This window comes from Typha angustifolia, chromosome 13 (genome assembly GCF_048772165.1).
Source record: "Typha angustifolia cultivar Huaian chromosome 13, ASM4877216v1, whole genome shotgun sequence".
NCBI classification, from domain to species: domain Eukaryota; kingdom Viridiplantae; phylum Streptophyta; class Magnoliopsida; order Poales; family Typhaceae; genus Typha; species Typha angustifolia.
In genome coordinates, this window is record NC_133251.1 from 2,100,630 (window position 1) to 2,115,781 (window position 15,152).

Sequence of the window (15,152 nt, forward strand, 5' to 3'; positions counted from 1 at the left end):
GGTTTTAGTGTGTTGTGGTTTTGATGGTGTAGGATTGATGTTTGGCTTTGGATGCATCTCAGTTCTAACTATGATCAAATTGCACATCAGTTCTTTTTCAAACTTTACTGATGAAAGTGAGTCATGATGAATGCTCTGCATAGCCCTGTTAACAGAAAGGTAAGAAACCTGAAAGTGTTTTTTGAAGTATCCGCGAAGTCGATTGATTTTGAAGTTTACATCCTTTCTTCTTCCTACCAACTCAAGAATGATTTGAGATCATGAAAAGTTCAATCGTATGCTAGTTGATGCTAAATAGAACTCCTCCCTTTTAGTCTTCCATTTGAATTTTTCGATTGCCGAGTAAGAAGTTCTAAAGCAGCACTGAATTGTTCTGTAAGACATGGCTTCCTTAGGAAATAATAACTTGGATAAAAAGTGATGTAGTAGGTAGTGACAGAATGATCCTCGAGACTCGAATTCATGGAAGCTCTTTGTAGAATTCAATTAAGACTATAATTTTAGAGATGCTTGTTCATGCGAAAACCTGGAAAACAATGAACTGAACCTCAACTGAATGCATGGATAACAAGTAGAAGTTTCATAATGATATTTGCATTCAGTTTAAGCGAAAGACTCTGAAATAAGCATTAAGCATTATAGTTCGAAACAAAGGCAGTAATCGTCAAGTATAGAATCTTACAATCGGAACAAGTGAGCATTACTGCTTCCTTCGCAAAAGATTCAAACACAAATTTTATTTATTGACCACAGTTCGACTTTTAAACCATATTCAAGTAGCTTAGAATCAAGCATGGCAGCATACTTCTAAGAAACCAAGGATGAGTAATTGAACTTATGAAAGCTTCTTATCCTAAACATATCAGCAAATTTCCTAAGAATTGGGGTATTCCTTTTCTGCTTCATATAAGAAAAGGGAGTCGCATCTATGCGGTCAGACTCGTATTCCAAGTCATTGTTGTAGATAGAGGAGGCAACGTTCATTTCAGAAACATTACTAAATGACGCAAATGCTCGTTCCTTCCTCTGTGATGATCCTGCTGAATCAAACATAGAACCCTTCAATTTAGCTGGCTCACCGATTGAATGCCTTCGTCCATTTTGTATACGCCGATTCTCAACTTTCTGCTGGTCCAGTGGTAAAATTCTCATAGTTAATGATTCTCTCGGTTCCAGTATGGACCCTGTCTCAGATAAAGAGCCAGGTTTGCTTGAGTCTATACTTGACATTGCAGCAAGCAAGCTCTTCATCTCCCTTAGACTACCCAGTGCCGCAGCTTCACTGACCTTAAGACATTCAAATTCTTGCTTGATGCTCTGTAATGCATGTTCCTTTACAGAAACAAGATCCTTTAGCTGAGAATTCTCATTCCTAGTAATCTCCAACTCTTCTCTCATAACAATGGCTTCATTCACTGTTTGCTTTAAAATAGCCCTCAACTTGGAATTTTCTTCTCTGATCACTCTTTGTGATTCAATTAGTTTGGTGTTCTCCTGCTTTGCTTTATTAATCTCCTCTTCGGAAATCTTCATACAATTTATAAACCCCTTCTCTTTCTCGTTCCAAATAGCAAATGATTCCTCTACTTCAAGCTTCAACTTTTCAGATTCTTGAGATACCAAACTAAACTTCTCTTCCATACTCTTTAACAAAGACTTTGAGCTTTCAGCTTCTTCTCTCGCATTCTTAAACTCAGACTGTGTTACTGAAAGCCTCCCTTTCACCTGCTTGGACTCGGTTATTACTTCTCTAAGAGTGATGGCCAATTCATCCATGGCCTTCTTGCTCCTCTCCTCTCCTTCTATGGCCAACTGAAGCTCATTTCTAAGCACTCGTATCTTGTCTTCGTCATCGAGATGATTCTCTAAATCCCTACTACTTCTCTCCTGAAGAGAGGTTATCTCAAGCTTGGCTTCTTCCAGAGATAACTTGGTTTGCTGAAATTTTTTAGTTACGGATAACAATGATTCGAGCATCTTCCTTTCTGATGCCTTTGCTTTCTCCACTTCCTTCTCCAAAATTTTATCTCTACTACTACTTGCTGTCAAATTCTTCAGCTCCTTGAGCTCCTCTAATGCTCGGGACTTCTCCTCTCTTTCCATCCTCAGTTCCTCCTGGAGTCGACTTAGTTGCTGTTGCATGTCTGAGACTCGTATATGTCGCTTCTAATATGCAACCAAACAGAGCACATCAAATTACGAACAAATCGACTACTAAAATTCACTCGATTTACATGAATTTAGAGTGCTATAGAGGATTTGGAAATCTATACCTCAGCCAAAGTTGTGCTCTTAGCAGAGGACGTGGGCATCGCCTTGGTGGATTTAGCCAAGGAAACCTTGAGATTTGAGCAAGAAAGAGAGCTCCTTCGTACCGTTGCAAAAAGGGAAAACCACGTAAGTAATCAAACAGGAACAGATAGCTAAGAAACATCAAAGCCAATCCCATTAAAAAAGAAACTCCACAAAAGATCAAAGTAAACAAAAACCCAGTTCCTGAAACAAGGAAATCGATCAAAAACAGAGGAAATGAACGATCTCTACACTACCTGGACTTGGAAGACAGCATATTTACACAAACCCAGCTCTCAGAAGTTCAATATCTACACTGAAACGACGAAGAGAACACCAAAAATGAAGCAAAACAACAACTCAAGCCTTTTGAAAACCGCTAAAGAAATGAGAAAGATGGCGTCTACCTCACTGAAAATTGACACTCACCTCTCCTTGGTCGTTACCAGACCACCAAGTGACATCTCGTACAGAATAGTAAAGGGTGCCCTTGAAGTCATGACCACAGAAAGGTCTCAATTGGTAATTCTTTATGGGGAATTCACGAGGTTGGATGTTAGAAGAGTCCGCATATGGGATTGGCGGTTGAGTTGAGGACTAAGTAGTAGCCGCCTCGAAGAAGAGAGAAGGCGGTCGTGCATTTCGATGCAGACGTGGTTAAATGGGCCGGCCTTCTCCTCCATCTTAAAAGACGAAAAAGGTCGATGTGCTTAGGTTTAATATTTCAGTAAATCTTTATATAATAAGAGTGTTTAGCTCAGACGTTAAAGACTAATCTCTTTATCTAATCTATAATTAGTTTATGGACTAAATAATTTATAAAAAAATATAAGACAAAAGAAGGAAGTACTCAAAAGTCTCAAATTGTACATAAAGAGAGTAAACCTTTCGAGAGAACTTTTGATAATCGACGCTCAATTTTTTTAATAGTAAATAGTTGTTTAGTAAGGATTTGTCTGAAATTAGTGGTGCAACAGAAAGGGTCTTCGCCTTGAAATTCGGAGATTAATACGGATAATGATGGTTCAGATGCTAGTCTGAATGTAGACCAAGTACGCATTTCTTGGATAACTGATGCAATATATTGTCAAAGTATTGACTTTTTACCTGCCAGGAGATCTCAAGATGGCATCGTGCCAAGCTCGAGCCTCTTGAATAGAGCAGCTTGCCAAGGCCCAATTTTGTTCCGACTTTGAATCACTTTTCAAACAAATGGAACACAGAGAGATGCGTAACTTTAACCTTGCATCAAAAATAGCATAGGGATTGCATGAGCAATAATATGATGCTCACATGGCATCACCATATGTAGAGAGAGCAAGAAACGTAAGAACGGTAACACAATAGCATACGAAGTATATACAGATCACTTCAAACAGTTAGAAATATGATTGTAAGGAAGAGCAAGTAGAAGCCAAATAGTAAATAGATGAGTATAATATCATTTCTCAAATACCAGCACACCTAATAAAGAGGGAAAAGATGAAGGAAACAAGCCCAACAGGAGAGATACTAAAAGACAACAACTAAGAAAGACCATCATTCTGCCAGTCGAAGCAGTTAAAAATCACAAAGAGCAGAAGAGGATGGCGTTTAATTCTTAGTTTCTAATCATCCCCAGGCTTGCTTGTTTCTTTAAGATCATCACCACCGTCATCCTGTAGATAAGACACAGAGAGATTAATCAGACTGGTGATGAGGTCATTCAACAATTGCAAGATTTTCTATCAGAGTATATGCAAGACCTGCATATCCGAGGTCCACAAGGTGAGGTTGTCACGGAGAAGTTGCATGATTAGGGTGCTATCCTTGTATGATTCCTCACCAAGAGTATCCAGTTCAGCAATTGCTTCATCAAAAGCCTACAACAAATTGCGTGAGAGCGCTGAACATCATAATTATATAATAAGTGAGAGCTTGCTCTTACTCTTGCTCTTAATCTGTACGTTCATTATGTAACACCAAAAGAGCAAACAAATGATGGAGCTTTAACAGAATAAAAAATTCCATGGACAATAATATATTTTGATGAACTGCAGCCATAACTTGTGAAACTAAGCAGGCTTTTGCATAAGCCAACATCAGTTTACAGATCATGCAAACTATGATCGGATTCGCCTGGTATCCAGAATAGGCAGCACTACCGCACACATGTACATATATCTTAAGCACTAGTAAAATCTAATGCAAAGTTAAAGGAAATAAAAACTTACAGCATGATCTATGAAACCAAAAAAACAAAAGAAACACATGATGAACATTACATGGAAAACATAAACCACCATTCATCTTAACCCCCCAAAAAACTAATGAGAGCCTTACCAGCTAGCAGCCTTATTTGCTGCAAATTTACTTCCAGAAGAATGATTAAAGCAGAGTCCGACTCACTCTCTCTGATTACATACCTCCTAAGAGAGGATTACAGGACAACTTCTGTGGTACAGCTTAACATAAAGAAAGATGGTGGACTAGCACTAAGGCCATAGAACTAGCATAGTTGTGTCTGCCAAATTTCTTCTTGTTCCCTAATTATTCATAACTTAACTTTCCCCCAAAGAAAAAAAATTCAAGCCGAAGTAAATTCTCACTAGTAGCATAATTAATTAACCAAACAAGAAAAGCACCGCAAAAGCAGCCAACTGTGGTGGCAAATCTCTCCTGCATCATAGAGCAAACGAATTCTACCTCCTAAAAATTCACAGATTACCTCAAAAACAAGATAATTAAACTACTACAACAAGCAAACCCTTAATCAACTTGTATTATTCCAAGCACAAACCATGATATGCTTCTTATGAATCGAATTATAATATTAAAAAAAAATCCATCCGCCTACTCACCTGCTTCGCGAGAGTACAAGCCCTATCTGGCGAGTTCAAGATCTCGTAGTAAAACACAGAAAAGTTCAGCGCCAGCCCCAGCCTTATCGGATGCGTCGGAGCCAATTCCGCCATCGCAACCTCCTAAAACATATCCCAAAATATAACAAAAAGATCAGCAGAAGATTGGAAAATCAAAACCCTAAGGAGATGAGATCAGATCAGATCAGATCTAGAGACCTCCGCGGCCTTATAGGCGGCGAGCGTGCTCTCCGCCGCCTCCTTGCGCTCGGATCCAGCCTTGAACTCGGCGAGGTAGCGGTGGTAGTCTCCCTTCATCTTGAGGTAGAAGACCTTAGAGTCGGCGGCGGCGGCGGAGGGCACGAGGCGGGAGTCGAGGAGGCGGAGGATGCCGCCGCAGATGGAGCTGAGCTCCGTCTCGATCTTAGACCTGTATGACCGGATCACCGCCACGTGTCCGTCGTTGCCTCGCGTCTCCTCCTTCTGCTCGATCGAGGACACTATACGCCACGAGGCGCGGCGCGCACCGATGACGTTCTTGTAGGCGACGGAGAGGAGGTTTCTCTCCTCGATGGTGAGCTCCTCCGCCGCCGCCTCGCCGGTGACCTTCTCCATGAACTCCACCATCTCCTCGTAGCGCTCCGCTTGCTCAGCGAGCTTCGCCATGTACACGTAGTCTTCCCTCGTCAGAGCCATGGAAGTAGTAGCAGGCCTTGTGGATTGGGAATTTTGGGGGAAGAAAATAAAAAGGAGCGGTATGCAATCGAAAGAAGGGAAGGGGATTGAAGAGGAGCAAAAGAGGGGGAGGGAGAGAGAGAGAGAGAGAGAGAGAGAGAGAGAGAGAGAGAGAGAGAGTGGGGTTGGAACTCGGAAGGGTAATTTTGACTTTTAACTCTCGGTGCAGAGAATTTAGAAAAGATATTTCATTGATTTATTATGGCCAATGGGCATTTCGGTTCAGATGTTTGGTTTCTGCTTCATAGTTTATCCCAACAGGATTGCTGTCCTACTGCCATAACGGGGCCCAAAGCAAAGAATAAATTAAGATATATTTTATTCACCCTAGTTTCTATACATAAAATATGACAAATCTAGTCAATAATTTTTACCATCGCCTACTTGTTATTATTAAAATTGTGGCCAGCGACAGTATTATTCAGAAAAGAATGGTCGACATTAACTTAGCCATGTGTACTGTATTAATCTTACTCCATGGAATCTTATTATAGAGGATTTTTTTTACTAATGCTATGCTTATAAATTATATATCCCGAGTGCAAATTTAGTGCGGGTCATCGCATTCGTGTCGACTTATATCAGTGAGTTGGCATATATTTATTATCCTAAATCTTTCTATCTTTTTAATTCAAAAAAATTTGTATTCATGTAGTTAGTTTTATTTTTTACTTTAATATTTTTAAAGAGTAAACTTAATTAAATATTTAAAAAAATAAAAGATATTTAATCACTAAATCAGGTACCTAAACTAAACTAGTTTGGGAGGTTTTCTAAACTTAAACAAACAGGGTATTAGTGTTCTAAGGTAAGACTTTTGCCGTATATAATCTTTTTAAATTAAAAGAATAACGTTATAGATGCTTCCTGGAAAGCAGGATAGCATTCCAATGCTTGCATCCCACGTGCCTAAGCCCTAACTCTACTAATATTATACTGTACTCCAGAGTAGAATATGCATTAAATCTTCAAGACTTCCTTCAATCTTCTCTCCTATTGGTCAAGCATCACATCCGACGTTTCCTTTTTATCTTCTTCACACATGGAGCATTTACTTGGACTTAATTGCATAAATGATAACTTTCTTTTTTTATTGTTCTGGGCCTACGTGAGTCAGGATGATGTCCTTATGACGACGCTCACCGTCCAAGAAGCCGTCTACTACTCCGGCGCAGCTCCAGCTGCCGGATTCTATGTCATGGTCGGAGAAGAAGAAGCGAGCAGGGGAAACGATTAGAGAGATGGGTCTAAGAGAAGCTATGGACGCAAGATTAGGGCGATAGAGGTCCAAGGGGATTAGTGGTGACCAAAAGAGAAGGGTGATCATTTGCATAGAGATCTTGGCTCGGCCGGAGTTGCTCTTCGTCGACGAGCCGACGAACGTGGTGAGACGGATCGCGAGACTGGCTCGGCGTGAAGAGATGACGGCCGTCGCGGAGATCCATCAACCTAGCAGTGAAGTGTTTGAGCTCTTCCATAGCTTATGCTTACTTGCATATGGCAAGACTGTTTACGTTGTGCCTCTGCTTCAGAAACCAGTGAGATAGCTTAGCTATATATTAACATATCTTAGTTTGTTAATTGCATTAATAGTTCATGATCCACGATTAATTGTGTCTTCTTTCCAGTTCTTTGTTTTGAATGGTTTCCCCCGTCCTTCTCTGATGAATCCTTATGATCACTTCCTAAGAGGCTAACAACCATCAACAAAGATTTTGAAAAGGTTTGAATCATCTTTAATTTCATGGTTCTCGATATTAATCGTAGAAATTTTTAGAACATTTCAACTATGTCATCAGGATATTGAGGAAGGCCCAGAAGCTCAGCCAACAAGCAGAGCTAAAGCAATTGATATTTTTGTAAACTCCTACAAGTCTTCCATCAAGTTACAGAAAGTGACAACAAATAGAAGACACACGCAATAAGGTATAGAAAATGATCCGTCTTTAGACTCTATTCTAGCCTCCGATATTGTACAAAGCATCACATATTATGATTCTTTTTATGTAATTTAAATGAAGGGTGGAGAGTTGGTGAAGAAAGGCAATCAAGCTAGCTTCTTATCTCAGTCCCTTGTCCCCACGAAAAGGTCCTTTGTGAACATGTACAGAGACTTAGGCTACTACTGGCTGAGGATTGCCATCTATATTGCTCTCTGCCTCTGTGTTTGGCACTATTTATTACAACGTTGTCCATTCTTTTGGATGCAATCCATGGTTGGCATCTAATGAACAACAATATTGGTGTGAAATCTTTCAGGCAAGGGGGACGAGGATTCCCATCCTTTGTGGAGGACATGAAGGTGACTTCATATGATTTATTTGCTAACTAAGTTTTACATCTATCATGACAAACTTATTCTGATTTCTATATTTGGAAGGGAAAGATTAAATGGGCATTAAGGTATCACTGCATTCATGGTGTCTAATAATACTATCTCAGCAACTCCATACTACTTGGCTCTGATATCAGTAGTCCCCCCCCAGGTGCTCGAGCCTACTACCCTGTTGAGCTACAAAGTGCTCTTCGTGTGCATGATGCTGTTTGAGGGCCTGCTGATGATCGTCGCGAGAATCGTGACGGATTTCCCCAACGGGATCATAACCGGCGCCGGGATCCAGGGGGTGATGATGTCGAACGGCGGCTTCTTCCGGTTATCGAATAACCTACCGAAGCTGGTGTGGCGGGTATACAAGTATGCAAACCGGGGGCTCTACAAGAAAGAGTTTTTAGGGCTAGCATTTTCGAGCGATAAGGAGATTGGCAAGCTGAGATGGGGGGTATTCTTGCTAAAATATAAGGTCTATTATTCTCTAACAACAACTTAAGTTTTTAATATTGTATTAAAAATAGAGATGAAGATTTCAAATACTATCATGGCCCAGGTTTAGCTGCTTAAACTAAGTGACTGTAAACATCATTAAGAAGGTTGAGCCCATGGTGAAAGGGCTAAGATTTGGTTGATATGTGCAATTGTCCAAAATGGTCTGTCTATCAAGAAAAAGAGAGACAACAACTTATGAGCGCGTCCTGGCCGTTCATGTCCATATCTGAGATTCTTTACAGAGGCCAAGTGGCTGGCTCCATGAATGAAGGCTCGACAGCGAAGAAGATGGAAAAGCATGCTAAGTTGAAAGGAGGCCCACGTGGCGTCCAAGTGGCTACCCGCTTCCATTGGAAGATTCCTCTGTACCCGAGCTGGGCCCACAGTGAGTTGCCACCAAACTGAAGTAAAATGTTGGAATTTCCCAATTTAGTAATCTATATTTTAGTACATCAAGGTCAAGAATCGTATTGCTTATACTACAAACTTTTTTAAACACTTGGCAACACCAAACTTTTGTTACTTTTAAGACCCACTGAGTTTAGAATTTCCAACATGATGACATGCTTCATAAACTTATACTTGTACGCTAGACAGAAATAAATGACAATATTACAAAATAATTCAAGATAAGTTAAGGAGGATTTGGGTTACATGCATGTCCCCTGGTCAACTCAATTGCTTGAATACCATAACCAGGAGCAAGTGAGAGGGGGAGAGGATTAGCAAACATAGCATCAAAACATGGAGCCACCAAAGCAATAGGGAAAAACAGAAGAAGAACTGAAGTCATAATCTATAGCTTTGTCTTGCATAGGAGATCAACAATATCCAACAATAAATGAATTGCTCACTGTGAGCCTGAAGTTTATGGAAGAAGAAACATTCTGAATTTGCTCACAATTGCCACATTTCGCGTCGTTCATCTGTAAGATAATAAGACTACACTAAAACATATCAAATCAAATACTACAGCGTAAACTTGCATAACCATCCTTGCGATGAATATAATGAAGTTCGACACATTTACTTACGGTCTGCAGTTGATCCAAGAGATTCCATGAGATAATCAAGCAAACAACCAATTTTGATCTAGTTAGATGCACAAGCATATTATTAGTATTTATAGAACAACGCAACTATTTGTACACAAGCTCTTTAAGAAGAGATCCACCACATTACCTTGCTTCATGTAAACACTCAGTTTACATCAACATAAGTTCCTATACGACATTCTTGAGATGAATACAACAGAAGTTAATTCTGGTAGTTTCGAAAACAAAGGAACAGAGTTAGTAATAGTACCGGACTAAGCTGTTCTTTGAGGCAATAACGGCTGTCATGGAGATGGAGGCCAGTCAAAAGCAAGAAAGGCATCGTTTAGTCCACCACCATAGAATCTGACTTCCAAGCCATCCAGTGGTTGTCCTTCGTCCCAAACACCATCATCATCACTTCCACCCTCATAAAAATCAAGCCCATCCTCCATGAATTCCCAAGAGTAGACAGAGGAATCTGAGTAATCCGAGCACTCATCCCAGAAGTTCCTTTCGTAGCAATCCACAATTTGAGGTCCCAATACCTTCAGGCCAGAATGCTGCTCCTTCAAGAACTTCTCGTCAAGTTTCACATCCCAACACCCCCGTATGTCTAAAAACTCGAGATCCCTGCACTGAGAAAGGATCTCAAGAACACCTCTGGTTGTGAGAAGAAGGTAGGCCATCTCAAGATGGCGAAGCTTTGGCATTGTACAGGCAATGGCATAGGCCTCATCATCTTGGCATACCTTGTCTGCCACCTCCAATGGATGCATTCTTCGTCGAAGTCGAATGAGGGATTTACAGTGCTGGCCAAATGCTTCGAGGGCGCGAGCACCGATTTTCTTACAGTAGCTCACATCCAAGAAAGTGATGTTGGATAATCTTGGTGCAACACACTCTACAATAGAGTCGCTTATTTCGCTCCGTGGTAGCTCTAATGTCTGAAGGGTTGTAGCACTGGCAAAATCAAATTAAAATAAATACATGGCTAATGACAATTATTCAATTAAATACAGTAAAAAAATGGTCAGGTCTCTCAATGCCTTGATCTATATTTATTACTTATTTGTTCTTGACATAACCATTTTACATCATCGTTGATTACGACCGAAGTAGAGCTTGAATCTGAAGCATATCATAAAACATACAGCTTACAAACATACAAGCCCCAAACCACATAAAACCAGAAGATGTGAGACCAAAGTTTTCTCCATGTCATCAAATATGACCAAGGATTTATGTTTATTCTCCACGTGATAATTGAGAATAGACAAGATTTTAAGCTAATAAAACTACCTAAAACAACAGTGGCTTTTGAGGAAGTTACAAGAATAAGAGAAATTAACAAGTAATCACTATATAAAAAGATGAAACACTAGCAAACAATTATTGCACATCATAATCGGTTATTGCACATCATAATTGGTGTCTGAGATATTCTAAAGTGCATCCACAATATAAGTTTCAAGAATTCGTACTTTATGCATATGAATCAGATAACCAACATCATAGAAAGAACACTTTTTTATAATTATCATATGTGGCTTATGAATCCAACTGAACATAGATCTATATAAATTGCATTTTGAGGAAATGAAAGTTTCTCAGACATATTCAACTCACTGGTCACCAATGAAGGAAAACAAAGAGTCATTTCGCAGTCCAGACACACTGAGCCTTCGAAAGGAGCCACAGCTCCGGGTGATTAGCATCTGAAGCATCCTATCCAGCTGCTCCGGCTTGCACCGCTGGCTCCATTCCTCGATGTCGATCTCTTGCCAGCAGTAAGGCCCGGAAACCACGTGGCCCCAAGATTTGCACACCCTGGGGACAACAGTAAGAACCTCTTGCAGGGAGAGGTTGCGGAAGATTAGACCAAGGGCATCAGGAATCAGCTCCTCCCAGCCCCTGAGCTCACTACTGCACTCCCCCATATTTTACCTCAGAAGCAGAAGGAGAACCCTACAACAGAGATAGCTATCAAGTTCTAGAATTTGTTCAACAAACACTAGAAGGAAACTGGATTTTATTTCTTTTTACTAAAACAAATCAGAAACAGGAATTAAACAAAAAGAAAAAAGAAACAAGCATAGATTAGGAATGGCTGAATTGGCTAGATCTGCATAAGAAATGCTGTTGGGGAATTTAACTAAAAAACTACCTCTTTTGATCAATGGCTGGACTAATTGAGGAAAGCCCAGTTGGGGGAATTCATCCAGGAAAAAAAAAAACCTTGGGCTTCACTAAAGAATCCAGAAGAAAGGAAAAAGAAAACCAGAACTAAACAGAAGGAATTAAGAGAACAAGCACAGTTCAAGAACGGCGGAGTAGGGTAGATCTGACTAAGAGATGCTTGTGGGTGTAGTATGGAATAAAAAAAAGGTGCCTCTGATCAATGGATGGGTTTAATGGCAGAGAACTAAGTTGGGGGAACCTGTCCAAAAACCGAACAAATAGCAAAGAAGCAAGGCTCCAAACAGGAAAGGCAAACCATCCCATCACCAAAAGCTCATCAACTCACCCACAAAATTTGCTTCAACCACACAAATCATGAGATAGAAAGCAAGAACGCTATGCAAAATGTTGGCGAAATGGAGACAAGAAACTATGATACCAAAATCCCAAGAGGGGATTGCATCTTTTGACCAATTGCCATCGACCCAGATAAGCAAAATTAGGAAGGAGAAAGATCTCGACATCAAGACCCACATCTTAGTATCACACCCGAGTCAAAGAGAACGAGTACCGAATCCCGGACATGAAAAAGCCATCAACTTTGCAAAAGGAAAAGTTTGCAAACTACTATTGAAAATCTTCTGCAGATCTCTGTCCAAAGACGTGATAGAAAATTTGAGATGTAGAAAAGATTGTAGAAGAACAACTAATTTAAATTAAGCAATACCCAATAGGAAAGAGTCGATTCCTCCGTTGGATCTGCAGCAAGCCACAATATAGAGAGAGAGAGAGAGAGAGAGAGAGAGAGAGAGAGAGAGAAAGAGAGGAGCTACCAATCAACAATCTAAACACAAAAAATAAAAAATAAAAACCATGGAAAAAAGGGAAGATGATGGCAAAACCGTAATTTAGATTATCAAGAAAACGAAAAGACGATTTATTTTTTTCACTATTTGGGGCGTGTGTGGCCTCTGGGAACTTGTGGTAGCTTTATTACATGGAAAAGATTTATGAGCACAAATTATTATTATTATTATTATTTTAATCTCTTTGGAGAGGTAAAACTTTACACTATTCCTTCTTAACCATCTCAACACTCTCTCCTTAACTTGTTAAGCTCATTATTATTATTATTATTATTATTATTAATAATGTAACTCTCATACTCTCTCATCCATAGTTTGAACTTTGGAGCAGCATAAATAATTAAAATCATGCCAGGAAAAATGTAGCTTCCTCCACATTATCTCTGAGAAGAGTGGATAAATAAAAATTATATTGGATTAGATTTAAAAGATAGTGAGACAAATTAGTTGCTTCTAGTGACAAGCAAGTATTGGCCCAGTAAATTTACTTATCTAGTTGGCATTAGGAAGGCATCAACCTCGGCCTGAAACATCACAAAGGAAAGAGGATAAACTTTTGTACAAAATAACGTACATTTTGTCTATGTTTATTATTTATACTAACTTGATTTAAATCTAACAATGGTTTAGAAAATTGAGAATAAAGAAAAAGCTTTTAGAATTTACACATAATTATCACTGAAATTTTTTAAAATATTATTCTATTAATTAAATCTAACTAATTATGAATATGTTAACCAATATCGAAGTTTTTTTTATATTAAAAAAAAGAAAGAAAGAATTCTATGTTAAATATATACATAGTGTCAAATGTACCTTGTGCTTAGTCTAGAGTAAGGCAAAGTGAGACACTCAATAACTGGGGCAGGTGTACGTCTGTAACAATGGACTACTGCTCAATGGCGTCCTTCCTAAAAAGAACTCATCGTTGTCTTGAAAAGAAGATGGTGACACTTTGCTGTTTAGCCATCAAGGAAATTTGGAGCTATCCATTTAGTTAGAATTTTCTTTCTTTTCTTTTTAATTTTCCAAGCAGGTGGTTTGTAGTTAATTTATGTAGATGCCACTTAGGTACGTTAACGAGAATCGCTTTCAATGGAGATTTTCTTAACTCGGAGAGAGATTATAATCGAAGAGTTAGAAGAATTCCTTTGCATTCTGTGGCTGTCACTCTCCAAGCACACACAGTGAAGCAGGTAGAAGTGTTTACTCGTACTGCATGCATATATAATATGGGAATTGAGAATTTATTACTGTTTACCTTCCCAAAGTTGGCAGTTGGAGAGTTCAATTTCTACGCCAGAGGTTTTTCTCTCTTTCTCTCTTTCTTTTGAAGAGATTCTTTTGAGCTCAAGTTATAGGTAGCTTCTTTTATGAGCTGCAAGTAGTTTTGATGGGTGACTGGGATGTTTTGCAATGCCTTCAGGGGGAAGAATAATAAATATGCTCAACTACTACCATACACACATATCAAAGTTGGGCTTCTTTTTATTGATCATAAGTCTGGTAAGAGAAGCCATGGAAGCATAAAAAGGAAGAAGCTGTAGCAAATTATGGGGATTTCATACACTAATCTAAAAAACTTTCAAGTAGTTAGAGAATAAATTTATTTTTATTATATTAACACTCCATTTTGTTTTTAGATTTGAGATATTCTTTTATTGATAGATAAGAGAGCATGTAGGCTAATCATAAGTTCCAGAGTAGGGCTAACACTATTTAATAGTATATGTTGGACATATGAGGTGGTCCTTCTGAAAAATTGGTTATAAATGAGCTAAATCATCGGCTACGACGAGCCAAACAAGTCCACATAGAATTTATTTTTTTTCGAAGAAATTTACTCTCATAAGTATTTAATGTTGTAATCTTCTTCTACGGGTGGGTCACGCTCTTACCACTGCACTATAGCAATAGTCACGTATAGAATATTTTGACAGATTCAAGAGGTAGACTTAATTGATGTTTAGATTAGACACTAGATAATAACTCTCTTTAACGATATAAATTGGACATATGAGCCAACTCTTCTAAAAAACGACTCATAAGTAAATACATATAAATTAATTCATTTTTTTTCTTCTATGAAAAAAATTATGCCTATAAATGATTGAATCATAACAGTTTGTCACAAGTGAATACGCTCCTACTAGTGTACTACAGTGGTGATCATATTTGAGATAGTTTAATAAACCTAGAAAATAAATTTGATTTTAATAAGTGAATATATTATATTTTATATAACAGATAAAGTTTGATAGAATTAAACTTAGGATTTTACTATAATATTATATTAATTTAGAAATATTTCATACTCCAACAGAATCTATATAGATGCCTTTTGTTTGTGCGATAGTTAGGCACCCAATCCATCATCCTA

The 15,152-nt window shown here is 38.8% G+C and overlaps 3 protein-coding genes and 1 pseudogene across 18 annotated transcripts; 1 reads left to right on the plus strand and 3 right to left on the minus strand.

Annotated features, from left to right (window-relative positions):
* Window positions 1-757: 757 nt before the first annotated feature.
* Window positions 758-3,540, minus strand: LOC140773221 (uncharacterized). 6 transcript variants are annotated; one of them, XM_073115695.1, is made up of 5 exons: window positions 3,400-3,540; window positions 2,722-2,975; window positions 2,550-2,608; window positions 2,274-2,367; window positions 758-2,163 (listed from the first exon to the last, which is right to left on the minus strand). In XM_073115695.1, exons 3-5 carry the CDS (start codon window positions 2,567-2,569, stop codon window positions 808-810), a joined length of 1,470 nt encoding a protein of 489 aa, XP_072971796.1. In that variant the 5' UTR covers window positions 2,570-2,608; window positions 2,722-2,975; window positions 3,400-3,540; the 3' UTR covers window positions 758-807. The 6 variants fall into 6 exon arrangements, with proteins under 6 accessions (XP_072971796.1, XP_072971793.1, XP_072971794.1 ...); XM_073115692.1 differs by having other exon boundaries at window positions 758-2,166; XM_073115693.1 differs by having other exon boundaries at window positions 758-2,166; window positions 2,700-2,975.
* A 140-nt stretch (window positions 3,541-3,680) lies between these two features.
* On the minus strand, window positions 3,681-5,956 carry LOC140773222 (14-3-3-like protein A). The gene is made up of 4 exons (XM_073115696.1): window positions 5,352-5,956; window positions 5,133-5,255; window positions 4,038-4,154; window positions 3,681-3,950 (listed from the first exon to the last, which is right to left on the minus strand). Exons 1-4 carry the CDS (start codon window positions 5,826-5,828, stop codon window positions 3,900-3,902), a joined length of 768 nt encoding a protein of 255 aa, XP_072971797.1. The 5' UTR covers window positions 5,829-5,956; the 3' UTR covers window positions 3,681-3,899.
* A 953-nt stretch (window positions 5,957-6,909) lies between these two features.
* Window positions 6,910-8,027, plus strand: LOC140775038 (ABC transporter G family member 1-like; annotated as a pseudogene).
* Window positions 8,028-8,167: 140 nt separating this feature from the next.
* On the minus strand, window positions 8,168-12,765 carry LOC140773774 (F-box protein FBW2-like). Of its 11 annotated transcripts, XR_012106522.1 has the most exons (6): window positions 12,634-12,765; window positions 11,355-11,693; window positions 9,997-10,688; window positions 9,874-9,926; window positions 9,726-9,783; window positions 9,099-9,617 (listed from the first exon to the last, which is right to left on the minus strand). XR_012106522.1 is itself a non-coding variant. In XM_073116507.1 (4 exons), exons 2-3 carry the CDS (start codon window positions 11,663-11,665, stop codon window positions 10,031-10,033), a joined length of 969 nt encoding a protein of 322 aa, XP_072972608.1. In that variant the 5' UTR covers window positions 11,666-11,693; window positions 12,634-12,765; the 3' UTR covers window positions 8,168-9,092; window positions 9,997-10,030. The 11 variants fall into 11 exon arrangements, 6 of the variants coding, with proteins under 6 accessions (XP_072972608.1, XP_072972607.1, XP_072972604.1 ...); XR_012106523.1 differs by lacking the exon at window positions 9,874-9,926; XR_012106521.1 differs by having other exon boundaries at window positions 9,099-9,783.
* Window positions 12,766-15,152: the final 2,387 nt, after the last annotated feature.

Excerpts from the sequence above, each read along its gene's own strand:
- LOC140773221 (XM_073115690.1), bottom strand. The coding sequence starts at position 2,792 with ATGACTTCAAGGGCACCCTTTACTATTCTGTACGAGATGTCACTTGGT. Across the intron at positions 2,368-2,721 it reads CTGGTAACGACCAAGGAGAG|GAGCTCTCTTTCTTGCTCAA; the intron begins GTGAGTGTCAAT and ends AACGGTACGAAG. Across the intron at positions 2,167-2,273 it reads AGAGCACAACTTTGGCTGAG|AAGCGACATATACGAGTCTC; the intron begins GTATAGATTTCC and ends GTTGCATATTAG.
- LOC140773222 (XM_073115696.1), bottom strand. The coding sequence starts at position 5,828 with ATGGCTCTGACGAGGGAAGACTACGTGTACATGGCGAAGCTCGCTGAG. Across the intron at positions 5,256-5,351 it reads CCGCCTATAAGGCCGCGGAG|GAGGTTGCGATGGCGGAATT; the intron begins GTCTCTAGATCT and ends GATATGTTTTAG. Across the intron at positions 3,951-4,037 it reads TGTGGACCTCGGATATGCAG|GATGACGGTGGTGATGATCT; the intron begins GTCTTGCATATA and ends TCTTATCTACAG.
- LOC140773774 (XM_073116507.1), bottom strand. The coding sequence starts at position 11,665 with ATGGGGGAGTGCAGTAGTGAGCTCAGGGGCTGGGAGGAGCTGATTCCT. Across the intron at positions 10,689-11,354 it reads TTTTCCTTCATTGGTGACCA|TGCTACAACCCTTCAGACAT; the intron begins GTGAGTTGAATA and ends TGATTTTGCCAG.